General features: G+C 45.6%; 2 protein-coding genes across 3 annotated transcripts in view; one reads left to right on the top strand and one right to left on the bottom strand.

Moving 5' to 3' along the window:
- AUH (AU RNA binding methylglutaconyl-CoA hydratase) overlaps window positions 1–2,099 on the bottom strand; it is a 396,720-nt gene extending 394,621 nt beyond the window's left edge. Inside the window, exon 1 of one of the 2 annotated variants that reach the window (XM_077299923.1) lies at window positions 1,822–2,099. In XM_077299923.1, coding sequence (XP_077156038.1) covers window positions 1,822–2,053 — 232 coding nt within the window. In that variant the 5' untranslated portion in view covers window positions 2,054–2,099. The remainder of the gene's footprint in view (window positions 1–1,821) is intronic. The other variant, XM_077299922.1, reaches the window with a different exon arrangement.
- A 522-nt stretch (window positions 2,100–2,621) lies between these two features.
- LOC143795551 (uncharacterized) overlaps window positions 2,622–21,635 on the top strand; it is a 28,049-nt gene continuing 9,035 nt past the window's right edge. Inside the window, exons 1-2 of the mRNA XM_077281013.1 lie at window positions 2,622–2,683; window positions 12,469–12,586. The gene's annotated coding sequence lies outside the window, so the exon portion shown is untranslated. The remainder of the gene's footprint in view (window positions 2,684–12,468; window positions 12,587–21,635) is intronic.

Raw genomic sequence — 21,635 nt, forward strand, 5'->3', positions numbered from 1 at the left:
CCGCACCACCAATAATGCTTATTGGAATTTTTCTCTATGTAGAGATACAGTAGAGGGGACTTATGTATCGTTACAAACCCTTCCAGAACTAATTTCACAGCAGTGAGTGTGGGGGGAGGGGGAAGATCTGACAGCAATGTGAGAGGAGATCTAAACTGTTTGTACTGATACATAACTCGGCTCAGCAGTATCATTACAAACCCTTTGGGTAAGTTCCCATGGTCAGTAAACGCTGTGGGATGGACGTGGTGTACATTTGCAGCATCCAAATCACAGTGTCCAGATGTTACAGCATAGTGGATGTGATTTCAAGAAATCCCATGTCCACTATGTGTGCACCGATGCACGCGGCTCACCTGCGGAGACGGACATGCGTTGCGTCTTTGCAGACCGCAGCATGTCAATTTATCTTGCAGAGACTCGAGTCTCCACAAGATAAATCTCACACATACAGTGTATTGGACAACACATGCGAAATCAGCTACGTTCAAAAGCCGGCAGCGCTTTGGATGCAGCTGACATGTGCTGCTGATTGCTGTCAGTGTGCACCTTCCCTCGAGGATCTCATCTCACAGCAGTCAGAGTGGGGGGAGAGAGAAACGACAGCAGTGTGAGAGGAGATCCACATGGTTTACAATGATACATAGCTGAGCTCTACAAACCCTTCCAGATCTCATCTCACGTCAGTCAGTGTGGTGAAAAGGTGAGCGCTGACAGAACAACTAATTGAGATCTGGAAGTGTTTGTAATGATACATAACTCAGCACTACTGTATCTGCTGCAGATTTATGTATCATTACAAACACTTCCACTTTACCAGCTAATATCTGTACAATGGAGATGAGAAATTAAAAAATAAAATCTATGTTTTATTCAGTTCTGCAGGTAGTGTTCCATTATGAGGCCTGTTTAACATGCTCAAACAGGTGAAAGGTCCCCTTTAAGAGGATGGAAACACATATGAATCCCCGTCTTTGCAACATGCTTGTGAGGCGCCAATGGCATCATCACGGAATTCGTGGGCCTAGTGACGGTCCTCGTGTCTGCCATGTATGGCATCATCACAGGACTTGTAGGCCTAGTGACGGTCCTCGTGTCTGCCATGTTTGTACGCCTAGGAAGCTCAGTGTGGCAGCTTTACAATTCACTACAACCCTACAGTACTGCAGCAGCTTGTAGCAGTGATTGCAGGGTCATGTATCCTAGTGAGACCAGTAAAAAAAAGTAGGAAAAATGTTAAAATTCCTAGTTTGAAAAAATGTAAATAAAATGTAATGAAAAAAAAAAAAAATTATATATATATATATATATATATATATATATATATATATATATATATATATATATATATATATATATATATATATATCTGATTACGAACAAACGAGTGCTAACATTTACCTCACTGTGACACGGCAGAATGGCGGGTTTGCGCTCACTTTACCTGCCAAAAAGTTGTATGGCCCCCAAAATGCTAATGCTAATGAGTACAGCTCGCACCCCCCAAACAAGACCTGCCACAATGCTAGCCAAAATAATAAAGCAACAGCTTTAGAAGGGAGGAGAGGATAGAAAGCGATAAGGGGCCACTGGGCCTCTGACTTGTAAGCCCCCCATAGCCCTGGAGCCGCCCCCTATGCAGAACTGTGCAATTCTGACATCACTGAGTCTGTAGCTGGCAGCTCCTGTCACCTCAGAGCAGGTCATGGCGACAGTCACACACCGCAATGGCTGAGGGCCGGACACTGCCGGGACCGCGGCATCCCCCTCACATAACACAGCAGGGGAGCAGTGACGCAGCCTGTGACGTCATGCCGTTACCTTGCTCCTCTCCTTCCAGATATCTGACCCTCAGTTCGTCCTCGCCTTTTACCTCAGAGCTGAACTGGCGCCCCCCAGCGGCGCAGGTCACGCGTATCAGCAGCTGCCCCTTCCCCTTGAGATCCAGAGGGCGGGGGAGCTGCCACCAGGCGGCGTGTGCAGCTCGTGTTACCCTGCTGCCGCCTGCCAGGACCCTCAAGCCAGCCAGAGCCGCCATGCTGAGTGACGTCATGGGAACGCCGCCACTGCCAGAGACTCCGCCGACTCCACTCTCTAGTCTGCAGCTGTTTATGTGTTCCCACAGAGCTGTTCATAAAGCTTAGTTAAAAAAAAAGAACAAGGGAAAAAAAAGCTGCAGCACATTTGAAGCTGTAGAAGCGGCAGTCTGTGGTGAGGAGGGAGTGAGGTGTGCTCCGGCGAGACCTCCGTGTACCATCCTGGGGGACACACATACATGGCACATGTGGCGACTAAGAAGGCAACCTGCGAGGCTTCACACATTCTATCAATTGCTGCACATTACTCAGGGCTGACTAGCGGATTGCTGTACTTAGGCTGGGTTTACACCGGACTGGCCATAGGGCACTTCTGGCAAATGCCAGAAGGGCCGGTGCCAGTGGTGGGCCGCTCAATCCGCCGCCCCTGCCGTCGCATTCAACTATACCGGCGTATAGACGCCAGTACAGTTGAATGCAATGATGGAGGAGAGAGCGTCTACAGACGCTCCTCTCCCATCATTCCCCGCTCTGACACTGCGGGTGCGCGATGATGTCATATCATCGCGCACCTGCTGTGTCCCGGGCAGACTGCAGCTGCTGAGACAGGAGCAGGAACCAGGAAGCAACGCTGGGCACGAGGAGAGGTGAGGAGAGTTTTTTTTTTTTCTGGACTGTGGGGCCATTCTCGGAGGAGGTGAGGGGAGGAAGAGAAGAGATGTGGGCTGTATATAGTTCTCTGTGGGCTGTGCTCTGTGCTGTATACTGCTGTGGGCTGTATATAGCTCTCTGTGGGCTGTGCTCTGTGCTGTATACTACTGTGGGCTGTATATAGTTCTCTGTGGGCTGTGCTCTGTGCTGTATACTACTGTGGGCTGTATATAGTTCTCTGTGGGCTGTGCTCTGTGCTGTATACTACTGTGGGCTGTATATAGTTCTCTGTGGGCTGTGCTCTATAATAATAATAATAATTTTATTTATATAGCGCCAACATATTCCGCAGCGCTTTACAACTTATAGAGGGGACTTATACAGACAATAGACATTACAGCATAACAGAAATCACAGTTCAAAACAGATACCAGTAGGAATGAGGGCCCTGCTCGCAAGCTGTATACTGCTGTATACTACTGTGGGCTGTATATAGTTCTCTGTGGGCTGTGCTCTGTGCTGTATACTGCTGTGGGCTGTATATAGCTCTCTGTGGGCTGTGCTCTGTGCTGTATACTGCTGTGGGCTGTATATAGTTCTCTGTGGGCTGTGCTCTGTGCTGTATACTACTGTGGGCTGTATATAGTTCTCTGTGGGCTGTGCTCTGTGCTGTATACTGCTGTGGGCTGTATATAGTTCTCTGTGGGCTGTGCTCTGTGCTGTATACTACTGTGGGCTGTATATAGTTCTCTGTGGGCTGTGCTCTGTGCTGTATACTACTGTGGGCTGTATATAGTTCTCTGTGGGCTGTGCTCTGTGCTGTATACTACTGTGTGCTCTGTGCTATATATAGTTCTCTGTGGGCTGTGCTCTGTGCTGTATACTGCTGTGGGCTGTATATAGTTCTCTGTGGGCTGTGCTCTGTGCTGTATACTGCTGTGGGCTGTATATAGTTCTCTGTGGGCTGTGCTCTGTGCTGTATACTACTGTGGGCTGTATATAGCTCTCTGTGGGCTGTGCTCTGTGCTGTATGCTACTGTGGGCTGTATATAGTTCTCTGTGGGCTGTGCTCTGTGCTGTATATAGTTCTCTGTGGGCTGTGCTCTGTGCTGTATACTACTGTGGGCTGTATATAGTTATCTGTGGGCTGTGCTCTGTGCTGTATGCTACTGTGGGCTGTATATAGTTCTCTGTGGGCTGTGCTCTGTGCTGTATACTACTGTGTGCTGTATATAGTTCTCTGTGGGCTGTGCTGTATATAGTACTCTGTAGGCTGTGCTGTATATAGTACTCTGTGGGCTGTGCTGTATATAGTACTCTGTGGGCTGTGCTGTATATAGTACTCTGTGGGCTGTGCTGTGTATAGTACTCTCTGGGCTGTGCTGTATATAGTACTCTCTGGGCTGTGCTGTATATAGTACTCTCTGGGCTGTGCTTTATATAGTACTCTGTGGGCTGTGCTGTATATAGTTCTCTGTGGGCTGTGCTGTATATAGTTCTCTGTGGGCTGTGCTGTATATATTACTTTGTGGGCTGTGCTGTATATATTACTTTGTGGGCTGTGCTGTATATATTACTCTGTGGGCTGTGCTGTATACTACTGTGTGGACTGTGCTGTATACTTCGACGTGGGCTGTGCTGTATACTACTGTGTGGTCTGTGCTGTATACTACTGTGTGGTCTGTGCTGAATACTGCTGTGTGGGCTGTGTTATCTACTACGCGAGCTGTGCTATAGTATGCAGGCTGTGCTGTATACTATGCGGTTTGTGCTATATAATATGCGGGCTTTGCTATATACTATGGGGAGTATATTATATTCTATGGGGGAGGCCATGTTATGTACTATGTGGCTGTGTTATATACTATTGTGGGGGTATATTATATTCTATGGGGGAGGCTGCGTTATATACTATGGGGGGCTGCATTATATTCTATGGGGGGCTACATTATATATTATGGGGAGGTGGGCTGTATTATATTCTATGGGGGTTACATACTCTGGGGTGGCTGCATTATACTCTGTGGGGTGGCTGCATTATACTCTGGGGTGGCTGCATTATACTCTGGGGTGGCTGCATTATACTATATGTGGGCTGCATTATACTGTATCGAGGACTATGGGGAATACGTTATACTATATGAAGAACTATGGGGTGCATTATACTATGGGAAGTGAATTGTACTACATGGATGACTGTGGCGGTGCATTATACTATATGGAGCACTATGAGGATTGTATTATGCTATATGGAGGACTATGAGGATTGTATTATGCTATATGGAGGACTATGAGGAGTGTATTATACTATGTGGAGGACTGAGCAGTGTATTTTAATATATGGAGGACTATAGGGAGTGTATTATACTATATGGAGGACTATGGAGCACATTATAATATATGGAGGACTATGGGGTGTATTTTACTAAACAAGTAAAATGCTGCATATTCGGATTGTTTTTGCTGGAACAAAAAGCCTTGTTGTCAGCAGCACATTGCCAGTGTAAACTGTAGATGTGCTGCTGAAAACATGATACTGTATGGTGATCTATTAGTGATCGTTCTGTCTCATCATTATTCCTCAGCTGGTGGAAAGAGGCCGGGAAACAAGCGTTGAACAACTTCAGTATTGTCGATCAAACTCGTTTAGCGGCCTGAACTCAGCGCACGTAAATACAACAGAAAGGCTTCTGTGTGATGTGCAATATGTTAGCATTTGGGGACCCATTTTAAACTTTGCCTAGGGCCCCACTTTGCCTAAAACCGGCCCTGCCTACAAGTGTACAAAGATATTATACAGTCACCATGTGACAAGTGGGCCTGTGTAACTTCAAATGCCAGGGCTGAATTTTAGTCCCAGTCCGGCCCTGACTGCGTCTGTGGCGTCCGTCAGACGGACTACATTACATCGCGGTGTAACGCAGTCCGTTAACGCCACCATTAAGTCCTATGAAGAACGCATCGCTAGCGATGTGCTGTCATTGAGTGACGGACCCTGGGACTCGGGCTGCAGCGTTTCCGGGTCTGTCACTGCTAGCGCAGATAGAGCATCTACTAGCTCTACCTGCGCTAGCGGTATGACAAGTCGGCACTTGCGTTAACAGCAGCATGTTAATGCATGTGTTGAACGGGCTGCTGTTAACGCAAGTGCCGACTTGTCATACCGCTAGCGCAAGTAGAGCTAGCAGATGCGCTAGCAGTGATGGACCCAGAAACGCTGCAGCCCGCATCCCAGAGTCCGTCACTCAATGACAGCACATCGCTAGCGCACGCCCATTGGGGGCGTGCGCTAGCGATGCATCCGACATAGGGCATAATGGCGGCGTTAACGGACTGCGTTACTCCGCGGTGTAACGGCCGTCTGGCAGTGTGAACCCAGCCTAAGCCTGCGCTGCAGATTGCGCTACTTGGGAATCGTCTCTTAGGCCTCTTTCACACGTCAGTGTCTCCGGACAGTTTTACACGCATCGGAGACACTGACACACAAAGACACAATCAAGTGAATGGGTCTGTGCACGTGTCAGTGTGTTTCCATGGTGCTGACATGTCTGATTTTTACCATCAGCACGGGCCGCAAAAAGCCCCTCACACATGCACATGGATGACAAACTGGGATGTCATCCGTGTAACACATACCGACATCTGAGAAGCAACGGTACAGTTGTTGGGTGCTGAAGATGGCTCTCATCATTTTCCCCTCTGCCAGCGATCAGTGCTAGTAGCAGGGCTGTGGAGTCGGAGTTAGTTTTGGTTGGAGTCGGAGTCGGTAGAAATGTACCGACTCCGACTCCAGCTTTAAAAAAATGTATTAATATTTCATAATTGAACTTTCATATGAATTTTATAAATGTTACTCAAATATATATGTTCTATCAAACTATGAACAACAGTGATAAGCAGTTCTGCTGGAGACAGAGACATTTCTTAAGGTACCTTCACACTAAAGGTACCGTTACACTAAGCGACGCTCCAGCGATATAGACAACGATCCGACCTAAACTAGGTCGTTGTTAGGTCGCTGTAGAGACGTCAAACACAGCAACTCCAGAACGATGCAGGAGCGATCCAGTGACGTAACGGCGACTCACTTACCGTTCACGCTCCATGTAAAAACATTGCTGACATCGTTGCTTTTGCTGTCAAACATGACGATACACGCCGATCTAGCGACCAAATAAAGTTCCAGAATTTTAGCTCCGACGAGCGATATAACAGCGGGATCCAGATCGCTGCTGCGTGTCAAACTCAACGAGATCGCTGTCCAGGACGCTGCAACGTCACGGATCGTTGTCGTTCTCGTTGGAAAGTTGTTTAGGGTGAAGGTACCTTTAGCGACTTTGCAACGATAGCGATCCGTGACGTTGCAGTGTCCTGGATAGCGATATCGTTGTGTTTGACACGCAGCAGCGATCTGGATCCTGCTGTGATATCGCTGGTCGTTGCTGAAAGTTCAGAACTTTATTTGGTCGTCAGATCGCGTGTATCGTCGTGTTTGACAGTCAAAGCAACGATGCCAGCAATGTTTTACAAAGGTAACCAGGGTAAACATCGGGTTACTAAGCGCAGGGCCGCGCTTAGTAACCCGATGTTTACCCTGGTTACCAGTGTAAAAGTAAAAAAAACAAACAGTACATACTCACCTTCTGCTGTCTGTCACACGTCCCTCGCCGGCGGCTTCCCGCACTGACTGTGAGCGCCGGCCGTAAAGTAAAAGCAGAGCACAGCGGTGACGTCACTGCTGTGCTGTGCCTTACGGCCGGCAATCACAGTCAGTGCAGGAAGCAGACGGCGAGGGATGTGTGACAGACAGCAGAAGGTGAGTATGTACTGTTTGTTTTTTTTACTTTTACACTGGTAACCAGGGTAAACATCGGGTTACTAAGCGCGGCCCTGCGCTTAGTAACCCAATGTTTACCCTGGTTACCCGGGGACTTCGGCATCGTTGGTCGCTGGAGAGCTGTCTGTGTGACAGCTCTCCAGCGACCACACAGCGACGCTGCAGCGATCGGCATCGTTGTCGATATCGCTGCAGCGCCGCTTAGTGTGAAGGTACCTTTACTTGTGTGTCACTGTTCTCCACTGCCCTTATCTAATCTTATACTTGGTTAACCTCATGGTGCCAGAACCCCCCTACTTACAATGTATGAAACTGAAAGTGAAAATGTGTTGCAAATTCTTAGTAGTAAAGCTCCTCCTCTAGACTAGATGTTTACTAGTTGTGTGTCTTCCAAGCATCTCACAGCTGCTACTCAGAAGAGGAAGACTGTAAGGCCGGGGACACACTGGTGCGAGACACGTCCGAGTCTCACTGGTTAAAAGCAAGCTGTGGCACCTGCACTCCGGAGGGGAGCGTGCGGCTCCATGTATTGCTATGCAGCTGCACGCTCCGCTCCGGAGTGCAGGTGCCACAGCTTGCTTTTAACCAGCGAGACTCGGACATATCTCGCACCAGTGTGACCCCGGCCTTAGAAGTATTATCCTTTCAACAAACTTTGCATCAGTTAACTGTAAGTACATGAGGAAAAACAGTATTACTGACCACTATATCAGTTGTACGACCTGGCAATAATTTTGTACAATTGTTTTTAGGAAAAACAATTGTCATTTGGATTGTGAATGCAGAATTAAAAACCTGAGAATGTCAAAGAAGCGTCACATTAAATCAGCTGTATTTGAACATTTCACCATCACTCAAGATAGAAAACATTATGTCTGTCAGTGTATGACAAATGATCCAGACGAAAACAAGTGCAGTGAAGCCAAGATCAGTGCATATTCAGGCAAAGAAAGAAATGCTCCTACCAGAGCTTCTAATCTAAAGAGACATTTACAGCGCTTTCATCCAGAATTACTGAAAGCAGTGGATGAGAAAGACTCCATCCAAACCAATGAACTAGTGCCCAGCTCTTCCAGCCAAACAAAGGAGCAGAGAACTTTGCAGCCATCAGTTGCAAGATATTTTGTCAGTGACAAAGTTACTGTGACAATGACAGTAGATACATTTAAAAAACAGATCATAGAGCTTGTTGTAAAGGATAGTGTGCCTATTTCATTATTTTCAATATCAGGTTTTATGTGTCTGAATGGGGAAATGGCCTGCAAGCTTGGTGTTTTTCTAGAGAGAGAGAGTATTAGAAAATTAGTAATCGAAGAAGCTTTTAAACAAAAGAACTTAAAAAAACTCTCAAGGGACGCTTTCTGTTTCTTAAAATGGATGCCTGCACACGTCACAGAGTGAACTATTTTGCCATCAATGTCCGATTTGTTTGTGACAAAAATGAAATAGTTACCAAGACATTGGCAGTAAAAGACGCCAAAGCTCATCACACCAGTGAGTTTCTCCAGGTCTTGGTGGAAAAGGTTCTGCAAGACTATGAACTTAAAAAAGAGCAAGTTCTTTCTGTCGTAACTGACAATGCTTCAAATATGATAAGTACTATTAAGCTAATGAATGAGAGTAATGATGGTGACCAGCAGCTAGAAGAACATTCTGGGTCCACAGACACAAATGTTTGAAATAGAGGAACACAGTATTGTAACTGAGGAGCAAACTGAAGTTGCTTCAGATGAACAACAACATGATAGTTTAGATGATCTTGTTGAAACTGTGTCAATACGTTCTTTCATTCATCACATGCGCTGTGTTGTGCATACGCTACAGCTGGCTATAAGAGACAGTCTGCAAGAGGGACATGGTACTGCACTGATTGGCAAGGTGAGAAAATTGGCTACTGTTGCCAGAACCCCTAAAGTTGACTAAATTTTTAAGAGACGTGCTGGAAAAGGGGCAATTATTGATCAAGCCACACGATGGGGCAGTACTTACTTAATGATTCAGCGCTTGGTTGAACTGAAAACCTTTCTTGTAGACATGGCTAACCCTCAACTGACGCTAAATGAAAGTCAGTGGAATCAGGTGACTGAGCAAGAAAAATTGCTAGAGCACCCATTTACAGTGACTAAAAAATTACAAGCAGAGGACTTAACTGCAGGTATTTTCTTAAAGGAGTGGAAGAACCTGATGTTTCGCCTGTCCCAAAGAGGAGGGTTAATTGCAAGTGGCATTGCTACATCAATGAAACGGAGAGAGGAGCTACTATTACAAAATAACATTCTTTTGGCAGCTGTTTATGTAGACCCAATGCATCAGATTCTTCTAGATGATCAACAGCTAACTAAAGGAAAATAAGCTCTGTTTGAAATAGCAGTAAGGATGAAAGGGTTGCAGAACAGTCAGGAGGAACAAGAAGAATTTGGTCGTCCTGCCACATCTTCACCCTCATCAACTGATGAAGAATTTAATTTCTAAAAATATTTGGATCACAAGGACCGTGCAAAGCGTTCCCGCATAGAAAAAGAGTCATCCCCATCAAATAACACAGCCAGTACATTTCAGCAGAATTTTTCATGTACACTAAAAGAAATTGAGAAATTTGACCGTTCATCAAAAATAACAGTGCAACAAGCGATTCCTCTGTATCCTGACATTGTCAGAGATGTTGCCCGAGTGGTTACTGCTTTGCCACTAACCCAAGTTAGTGTAGAGAGGTTGTTTTCTGCTCTCAAAATAATTAGATCAGATTTGAGGGCATCCATGAAGGAGGATCTGACAGAGGCAATACTTTTTCTGAGGACAAATTTATAGATTTCTTCTTATTAACTGCATAACAGTGTTTATTGCATATTTACTTACAAGAGTTTAGAAAAGTTTATAAAAGTTATTTGCTATATTCTAATTGTATTCTAATAAATATAGTTTTTGCTCTAAGTGGTCTGATTACTTATATGATGGTGAGAAACTGAATAAGCACGATGTTAATATTTTACAACAGTAAATTTATTGTTACGAATTGGCCATTTATGAAGGAGTCGGAGCCGGAGTCGGAACCAGATAAAATCCAGGAGTCGGAGTCGCAACTGTGGCTTACCGACTCCACAGCCCTGGCTAGCAGGGGAGAAAGATGAGAGTTATATTCAACTAATAACAGAGACAGCAGATGGTGGCTGATGGGACTATTGCTCCCATCAGTCTACCCCTGCTGCCACTAATAACAATGAGCTCAGGAGTGGCTGATGGGAGTATTAATCACCTGCACTATAAATAAAGAATCCGGCTTGGGTTTCCCTGTATTCTCTATAACCAGCCATACAAAACTCAGCTTGGGGTTGCAACCCACAACTGTCAGCTTCAGCAAGGCTAGTTATCAAGAATAGAGGGGTCCCCTCGCTGTTTTTTTTTAAATTATTTCAATAAATTTTAAGAAAACAGCGTGGTGTCCTCCATTTTTGACAGACAGTTGGGGGCTGGTATTCTCAGGCTGGTAAGCGGCCATGGATATTGACCCCCCGAGCCTAAAAATAGCAGCCCAGCTGCCCAGGAAAGGCATATCTATTAGTTACTGCAATTCTGACGCTTTGCCTGCCTCTACCCACTTGCCCTGTAGCCAGGGCCGGTTTTAGGCAAAGTCAGGCCCTAGGCAAAAGTTTAAAATGGGGCCCCAAATGCTAACATATTGCACACAGAAGCATTTCTGTTGCATTTACATGCACAGAGTTCAGGCCACTAGGTGAGTGTGATCGACAATATTGAAGTCGTTCGACACTTGTTTCCCTGCTTCTTTACACCAACTGAGAAATAATTAGATCAATCTGTCCCCATACAGTATCATGTTATCAGCAGCATATCTACAGTTTACACTGAGTGCTGTGCTGCTGTGAACAATGATTTCTGTTCCAGCATAAACAATCCAATCACTCGCTGAATATGCAGCATTTTGCTTGTTTAGTATAATACACCCCATAGTCCTCCACATGGTATAATGTGCACCACAGTCCTTGATATTGTAAAATGCACTCCCCATAGTCCTCCGTATAGTATAATACACTCCCCATAGTCCTCCATATAGTATAATACACTCCCCATAGTCCTCCAGATATTAAAATACACTCCTCAGTCCTCCATATAGTATTATACACTACCCATAGTCCTCCATATAGTATAATACACTCCTCATAGTCCACCATGTATTAAAAAGTGCAGCATGTTCATTAATTTTGCGGATTTTTCTCGTTTTTGCCTTTATATTATTGCATTGGGAAGCTCCGGAAAAAACGGCGAAAAATCTGCAAAAAAAGCGCAAAAAAAAAACGAGAGCGGATTTCCTGCCGAAAAAGTCAGGTTTTGTTCAGGAAATTTCTGCTGACATTCCTAAACATGTGCACATAGCCCAAGACTTTTTTCACTGCAACCAGGTCTGCTGCGCCCTTCTGCAAATCAGTATGTCTTTGGAATGTGGGAGGAAACCGGAGAACCCGGAGGAAACCCACGCAAACACGGGGAGAACATATAAACTCCTTGCAGATGTTGTCCTTGGTGGGACCACTAAGCCACCGTGCTGTCCATGTTTTTTCAAGTATAGTAAAAACAGTCTTAATTTCATCAATGGTTTTGTTTAGATTAATCAGATTGTCAGTCGGATTTTATGGCCGGGATCACACATGCGAGAAATGCGGCCGAGTCTCGCATGTTAATACCCGGCATTGCCGCCGTTACTCAGGAGCGGAGCGTAGGGCTCCATGTATTGCTATGTGGCCGCACGCTCCGCTCCTGAGTGACGGTGGCAATGCCGGGTATTAACATGCGAGACTCGGCCGCATTTCTCGCATGTGTGATCCCGGCCTATCAGTTTTTCTCAATTGAGAAAAAAAGTCTTTCCTTTTTCCTGTCTGTGAAAAAATTACATGAATGGCATCTGAATTTTGTCTGATTTTTATTCCACAGACTTGTATTGCCGATTATAAAGTAACACTCGGATCAACATCAGACATGTCGATTTTGCATGTACCACATGGTCCGTAAAAAAAATTGGACATGTGAACAGCCCCATAGACTGTCATAGGTATGAGTTCTATCAGTGAAAAATACAAAACTCGTACGTGAAAAAATGGGACCTCTGAATGAGCCCTTATGCTAAGTTCATACAGGCATAAAAAAAAAATCATCCTATTTTCTTCCAGAAAAACATAACCAAGTTTTCATTGCTATCATCTCTATGTCTGTCCTTATGTCCATATGTCATCTGTTTATATACATCAGTTTCCTAGTGTATCCCAAAAAGTTGGATGCAATACAGTTGATCAGTATTGGATTTGCTTTTTGTTTTAGTTTTTGCACCCATAGACTTATAGTCATGGCTAGTGTTGAGCGATACCGTCCGATACTTGAAAGTATCGGTATCGGAAAGTATCGGCCGATACCGGCAAAATATCGGATCCAATCCGATACCGATACCCGATACCAATACAAGTCAATGGGACTCAGGTATCGGACGGTATTCCTGATGGTTCCCAGGGTCTGAAGGAGAGGAAACTCTCCTTCAGGCCCTGGGAACCATATAAATGTGTAAAATAAAGAATTAAAATAAAAAAAATCGCTATACTCACCTGTCCGACGCAGCCGGGACCTCGGCGATTGTAAGCGGCAGCGTTGTTTCTTTAAAATTCGCGCTTTTACTTGCTTACGTGAATTCCCGGCTTCTGATTGGTCAGGGCGGCCATGTTGCCGGGACTCGGACCAATCACAGCAAGCCGTGACGAAATTACGTCACGGCTTGCTGTGATTGGTCCGCGTCCCGGCAATATGGCGCCGTGACCAATCACAAGCCGTGACGTCACGGGAGGCTGGACACGCGCGCTTTTCAAAATAAGCGCGTGTCCAGCCTCCCGTGACGTCACGGCTTGTGATTGGTTAATGGCGGCCATGTTCCTGGGACGCGGACCAATCACAGCAAGCCGTGACGTAATTTCGTCACGGCTTGCTGTGATTGGTCCGCATCCCGGCAATATGGCGCCGTGACCAATCACAAGCCATGACGTCACGGGAGGCTGGACACGCGCGCTTTTCAAAATAAGCGCGTGTCCAGCCTCCCGTGACGTCACGGCTTGTGATTGGTTAATGGCGGCCATGTTCCTGGGACGCGGACCAATCACAGCAAGCCGTGACGTAATTTCGTCACGGCTTGCTGTGATTGGTCCGCATCCCGGCAATATGGCGCCGTGACCAATCACAAGCCGTGACGTCACGGGAGGCTGGACACGCGCGCTTTTCAAAATAAGCGCGTGTCCAGCCTCCCGTGACGTCACGGCTTGTGATTGGTTAATGGCGGCCATGTTGCCGGGACGCGGACCAATCACAGCAAGCCGTGACGTAATTTCGTCACGGCTTGCTGTGATTGGTCCGAGTCCCGGCAACATGGCCGCCCTGACCAATCAGAAGCCGGGAATTCACGTAAGCAAGTAAAAGCGCGAATTTTAAAGAAACAACGCTGCCGCTTACAATCGCCGAGGTCCCGGCTGCGTCGGACAGGTGAGTATAGCGATTTTTTTTATTTTAATTCTTTCTTTTACACCTTTTTACATTAATGTTGTTTCGATACCGATATCCGATATTACAAAAATATCGGATCTCGGTATCGGAAATTCCGATACAGCAAGTATCGGCCGATACCCGATACTTGCAGCATCGGAATGCTCAACACTAGTCATGGCCGAAAGTGTTGGCACCTTTGAAATTGTTCCAGAAAATGAAGTGTTTCTTCAAGAAAATTATTGCAATTACACATGTTTTGTTATACACAGGTTTATTTCCTTTGTGTGTATTGGAACAACACAAAAAAAGAGAAGAAATGCTCCCCGTGTTCTCTCCCTCTACTAACCTATCTTTGCCTGACATTGCTATCTCCGTGTGTGGTTCCACCATTACTCCCAAGCAACATGCCCGCTGCCTTGGGGGTCATACTTGATTCTGAGCTTTCCTTCACCCCCCACATCGGATCACTGGCTCGTTCTTTTTATCTGCCACCCCCCACATCCGATCACTGGCTCGTTCTTTTTATCTGCATCTCAAAAACATTTCTAGAATTCGCCCTTTTCTTACTTTCGACTGCAAAAACTCTTACTGTTTCACTCATTCATTCTCAACTGGACTATTGTAACTCTCTCCTAAACGGCCTCCCTCTTACCAAACTCTCCCCGCTCCAATCTGTCCTGAATACTGCTGCCAGGATTATATTCCTCACCAACCGTTACACCGATGCCTCTACCCTGTGCCAGTCATTACACTGGTTACCCATCCACTCCAGAATCCAGTACAAAACTATTACCCTCATTCACAAAGCTGTCATGGTTCCCAATGGCAAGGGAACGTAAAAAACACATAAGTAACGAACGAGCTCTCGGGTGATGGAAACTCGAGTTGACCGTGAGCTAAATCTACCACACAACTAACAGTAGCCAGGGAGCATACCTACGGCTTCCTATATGCCACGCGCCAGCCGGAGGACTAACTACGCCTGGTAGAGGAAGAAACAGACCTGGCTTACCTCTAGGGAAATACCCCAAAAGATGATAGCAGCCCCCCACATGTAATAACGGTGAATTAAGAGGAAAAGACATACACAGTATGAAAGTAGATTTAGCAAAGAGAGGTCCACTTACTAGATAGCAGAAGGATACAAAAGAGGACTTCACGGTCAACTGAAAACCCTTTCAAAAACCATCCTGAAATTACTTTAAGACTCCTGTGTCAACTCATGACACAGGAGTGGCAGTTTCAGCCCGCAAGAGCTTCCAGCTACAGAGAATTACAAAAACTGCAAACTGGACAAAAGGTACAAAATAAAAGGACAAAGTCCACTTTAGCTGATCAGCAGACTAGTAGCAGGAACATGCAACCGAAGGCTCTGGTTACAATGATGACCGGCAAGGAAATGACTGGAGAGCAAGGCTAAATAGGAAACTCCCAAACACTGATGGAAGCAGGTGAACAGAAGAAGCAAAGTGCAAACAAGTCACCAGTACCACCAGCAACCACCAGGGGAGCCCAAAAAGCGGATACACAACAGTACCCTCCCCTTAAGGAGGGGGCACCGAACCCTCACAAGAACCGCCAGGGCGATCTGGATGAGCCCTATGAAAGGCACGAACCAAATCCGAGGCATGAACATCAGAGGCAGTTACCCAAGACTTATCTTCCTGACCATAGCCTTTCCATTTAACCAGATATTGAAGTCTCCGTCTGGAAATACGGGGTCCAAACGAAAGGAAACAGGGTTAAGAATCTCCAAAATCCTATAAGGACCGATGAACCGAGGCTTAAATTTGGGAGAAGAAACTCTCATAGGGACAAAACGGGAAGACAACCACACCAAGTCCCCAAAGCGAAGGTGGGGACCAACACGACGACGACGGTTAGCAAACTGCTGAGTCCTCTCCTGGGACAATTCCAAATTATCCACCACTTGTCCCCAAATCCGATGCAACCGATCCACCACCGCATCCACTCCAGGACAATCCGAAGATTCAACCTGACCAGATGAAAAACGCGGATGAAACCCTGAATTGCAAAAGAAAGGAGAAACCAAAGTGGCAGAACTAGCCCGATTATTAAGAGCAAACTCCGCCAACGGCAGAAAGGCAACCCAATCATCCTGATCCGCAGACAAAAAACACCTCAAATAAGTCTCCAAAGTTTGATTAGTTCGCTCCGTCTGGCCATTGGTCTGAGGATGGAATGCAGACGAAAAGGACAATTCAATGCCCAACCTGGCACTGACTGCCCGCCAAAATCTAGACACGAACTGGGTACCCCTGTCAGAAACGATGTTTTCCGGAATACCATGCAAGCGAACCACATTTTGAAAAAACAGAGGGACCAACTCAGATGGGGAAGGCAACTTAGGCAATGGCACCAAATGAACCATTTTAGAAAAACGGTCACACACCACCCAGATGACAGACATCTTCTGAGAAACAGGGAGATCCGAGATAAAGTCCATAGAGATGTGCGTCCAAGGCCTCTTCGGAATAGGCAAGGGCAACAACAACCCACTAGCCCTAGAACAACAAGGCTTGGCCCGAGCACACACATCGCAAGACTGCACACAAACACGCACATCTCGAGACAGGGAAGGCCACCAGAAGGATCTAGCCACCAAATCTCTGGTGCCAAAAATTCCCGGATGACCTGCCAGAGTAGAAGAATGAACTTCCGAGATGACTCTAGTGGTCCACTCGTCAGGAACAAACAGTCTACCAGACGGACAACGATCAGGTCTATCCGCCTGAAATTCTTGCAAAGCACGTCGCAAATCTGGAGAGACAGCAGACAAAACCACTCCATCCTTAAGGACACCAGCAGGTTCAGAATTCCCAGGAGAGTCAGGCTCAAAACTCCTAGAAAGAGCATCTGCTTTCACATTCCTAGAACCCGGTAAGTACGAGACCACAAAATTAAACCGGGAAAAGAACAACGACCAACGTGCCTGTCTAGGATTCAGGCGCCTGGCAGACTCCAAATAAATTAAATTCTTGTGATCAGTCAAAACTACCACCTGATGTCTGGCACCCTCAAGCCAATGACGCCACTCCTCAAATGCCCACTTCATGGCCAAAAGCTCCCGATTACCAACATCATAGTTTCGCTCGGCGGCCGAAAGTTTTCGCGAAAAGAACGCACAAGGTCTCATCACTGAGCTTTCGGAACTTTTCTGCGACAAAACCGCCCCCGCTCCGATCTCGGAAGCATCGACCTCAACCTGAAAGGGAAGAGAAACATCAGGCTGGCGCAACACAGGGGCAGACAAAAAGCGGCGCTTAAGCTCCCGAAAGGCCTCCACGGCAGCAGGGGACCAATTGGCAACATCAGCACCCTTTTTAGTCAAATCCGTCAGAGGTTTAGCAACGCCAGAAAAACCAGCTATAAATCGACGATAAAAATTAGCAAAGCCCAAGAATTTCTGGAGACTCTTCAGAGAAGTAGGCTGCGTCCAGTCGTAAATAGCCCGAACCTTGACAGGGTCCATCTCAATAGAAGAAGGGGAAAAAATATACCCCAAAAATGAAATTTTTTGAACCCCAAAAACACACTTTGAACCCTTTACACACAAAGAATTCTCCCGCAAAACCTGAAAAACCCTCCTGACCTGCTGAACATGAGACTCCCAGTCATCAGAAAAAATCAAAATATCATCCAAGTACACAATCATAAATTTATCCAAATATTCCCAGAAAATATCATGCATTAAGGACTGAAAGACAGAAGGTGCATTAGAAAGGCCGAAAGGCATTACTAAATACTCAAAATGGCCCTCAGGCGTATTAAATGCGGTCTTCCACTCATCCCCCTGCTTAATTCGCACCAAATTATACGCCCCACGAAGATCAATCTTAGAGAACCACTTAGCCCCCCTTATGCGAGCGAACAAATCAGTCAGCAAAGGCAACGGATACTGATATTTGACTGTAATTTTATTCAGGAGACGATAATCAATACAAGGCCTCAGAGAGCCATCCTTTTTAGAGACAAAGAAAAAAACGGCTCCTAAAGGTGATGAAGAAGGACGAATATGTCCCTTTTCCAGGGACTCCTTAATATACTCGCGCATAGCAGCATGTTCAGGTACAGATAGGTTAAACAAACGACCCTTTGGAAATTTACTGCCAGGAATCAGATCTATGGCGCAATCACAATCCCTGTGAGGAGGGAGTGAACCAATCTTAGGCTCTTCAAAAATATCACGATAATCAGACAAAAATGCCGGAATCTCAGATGGAATAGATGACGAAATGGGCACCATAGGAGTGTCCCCATGAGCCCCCCGACATCCCCAGCTTAACACAGACATAGCCTTCCAGTCAAGGACTGGGTTATGAGACTGTAACCATGGTAATCCAAGCACCAAAACATCATGTAAATTGTACAACACAAGGAAGCGAATCACCTCCTGATGGTCTGGAGTCATACGCATAGTCACTTGCGTCCAGAACTGTGGTTTATTACAAGCCAAAGGTGTAGAATCAATACCCTTCAGAGGTATAGGGACTTCCAGAGGCTCTAAATCAAACCCACAGCGCCTGGCAAAGGACCAGTCCATAAGACTCAGAGCGGCGCCCGAGTCCACATAGGCATCCACGGTAATAACTGATAATGAACAAATCAAGGTTACAGACAAAATAAATTTGGACTGTAAAGTGCCAATTGAAATGGACTTGTCAACCTTCCTAGTACGCTTAGAGCATGCCGATATAACATGAGCAGAATCACCACAATAGAAGCATAACCCATTTTTACGCCTATAATTCTGCCGCTCGCTTCTGGACATAACTCTGTCACATTGCATTTTCTCTGGCGTCTCTTCAGAAGATACCGCCAAATGGTGCACGGGTTTGCGCTCCCGCAAACGCCGATCAATCTGAATTGCCATTGTCATGGACTCATTCAGACCTGTAGGCGCAGGGAACCCGACCATAACATCTTTAACGGCATCAGAAAGGCCCTCTTTGAAATTTGCCGCTAAGGCGCACTCATTCCACTGAGTAAGCACAGACCACCTACGAAATTTTTGGCAGTATATCTCCGCTTCATCTTGCCCTTGAGATAGGGCTATCAAAGCTTTTTCAGCTTGAATCTCCAAATTAGGTTCCTCATAAAGCAACCCTAAAGCCAGGAAAAATGCATCCACATTGAGCAACGCAGGATCCCCTGGTGCCAATGAAAATGCCCAATTTTGAGGGTCACCTCGCAGCAAAGAGATTACAATCTTAACCTGCTGGACAGGATCTGAGGAGTGAGGTCTGAGAGAAAGGAATAATTTACAATTATATTTGAAATTCAAAAACCGAGATCTATCTCCGGAAAACACCTCTGGTGTAGGGATTTTAGGTTCAGAAATAGGAGCATGTATAACAAAATCTTGTAAATTTTGAACCTTCGTAGCAAGATTATTTAAACCTGCAGCCAAACTCTGGACATCCATGTTAAACAGCTAAGGTCAGAGGAGGTAAGAAGCAGCTAGACAGCAATTAAGGGCTAGGCAGCAAAACTCTGAGGGAAAGAAAAAAAAAAAATTTCCCTTCAACACTTCTTTTTCTCCTGCTTCAGCCCAAACAATTAACACTTTGTTGGCCGGTCATACTGTCATGGTTCCCAATGGCAAGGGAACGTAAAAAACACATAAGTAACGAACGAGCTCTCGGGTGATGGAAACTCGAGTTGACCGTGAGCTAAATCTACCACACAACTAACAGTAACCAGGGAGCATACCTACGGCTTCCTATATGCCACGCGCCAGCCGGAGGACTAACTACGCCTGGTAGAGGAAGAAACAGACCTGGCTTACCTCTAGGGAAATACCCCAAAAGATGATAGCAGCCCCCCACATGTAATAACGGTGAATTAAGAGGAAAAGACATACACAGTATGAAAGTAGATTTAGCAAAGAGAGGTCCACTTACTAGATAGCAGAAGGATACAAAAGAGGACTTCACGGTCAACTGAAAACCCTTTCAAAAACCATCCTGAAATTACTTTAAGACTCCTGTGTCAACTCATGACACAGGAGTGGCAATTTCAGCCCGCAAGAGCTTCCAGCTACAGAGAATTACAAAAACTGCAAACTGGACAAAAGGTACAAAATAAAAGGACAAAGTCCACTTTAGCTGATCAGCAGACTAGTAGCAGGAACATGCAACCGAAGGCTCTGGTTACAATAATGACCGGCAAGGAAATGACTGGAGAGCAAGGCTAAATAGGAAACTCCCAAACACTGATGGAAGCAGGTGAACAGAAGAAGCAAAGTGCAAACAAGTCACCAGTACCACCAGCAACCACCAGGGGAGCCCAAAAAGCGGATACACAACACAAAGCGCTCCATGGCTCAGCACCATCCTACATCTCCTCCCTGGTCTCAGCCTACCACCCTACCAGTGCTCTCCGTTCTGCTAATGACCTGAGGTTAGCATCCTCAATAATCAGAACCTACCACTCCTGTCTCCAAGACTTTTCACGAGCTTCACCAATTCTTTGGAATACACTACCCAGGTTAATACGATTAATCCCCACAGTTTTAAGCGTGCCCTAAAAACGCATTTGTTCAGACTGGCCTACTGCCTCAATGCATTAACCTAACTATCCCTGTGTGGCCCATTCATATAAGTTAAACCAAAATCAGGTTCCTCGCATCATGTTCTCATACAATTTATGCAGTTAATAGCCCTCTGTGTCTGTGCTGCTTCATACTTAGGCCAAAAACTGGTTCATGCAGCTTTTCAAGAACTCCCGATCCTTACACTATGGCTGGTCTGAACAACGAAACCAATTGTTACCATCCACCTCTCGTGTCTCCCCTTTTCCTCATAGATTGTAAGCTTGCGAGCAGGGCCCTCACTCCTATTGGTATCTATTTTGAACTGTGATTTTTGTTATGCTGTAATGTCTATTGTCTGTACAAATCCCCTCTATAATTTGTAAAGTGCTGCGGAATATGTTGGCGCTATATAAATATTATTATAATTATTATTATTAAATTGGACATAATTTCACACAGAACCCCAAAATTGGGCCTGGCAAAATTGTTGGCATCTGCAAATTAATATTTAGATGCACACCCGTTGGAAAAAAATAACTGCAATCAATCACTTCCTATAACCATCACCAAGCTTCTTACAGCTCTCAACTGGAATTTTGGACTTCTCTTCTTTTGCAAACTGCTCCAGGTCTCTCATATTTGAAGGGTGTCTTCTCCCAGTGTCAGTTATAAGATGTCTCCACAGGTGTTCAATGGGGTTTAGATCCGCATTCATTGCTGAACTCTTCAAAACTCACCAGCGCTTTATTTCCATCCATTTCTTGGTGTTTCATGAAACATGTTTGGTATGATTGTCCTGCTTGAAGACCCATGACCCAGGATACAAATCCAGCTTTCTGACACTGGGCACTACATTGCCACCCAAAATCCTTTGGTAATTTTCAGATTTCATAATTCTTTGCACACAGTCAAGGAAGGCATTTTCCTTAGCAAATCCACTAGTATCTGAAGGGAATTCAGCAGCAGCAGATCTACACAAAATCATGTGGATCTTGCTTCAGACTTTCCTCTGGACTAGCGGGGG

The sequence above is a fragment of the Ranitomeya variabilis genome, chromosome 1, assembly GCF_051348905.1.
Source record: "Ranitomeya variabilis isolate aRanVar5 chromosome 1, aRanVar5.hap1, whole genome shotgun sequence".
NCBI classification, from domain to species: domain Eukaryota; kingdom Metazoa; phylum Chordata; class Amphibia; order Anura; family Dendrobatidae; genus Ranitomeya; species Ranitomeya variabilis.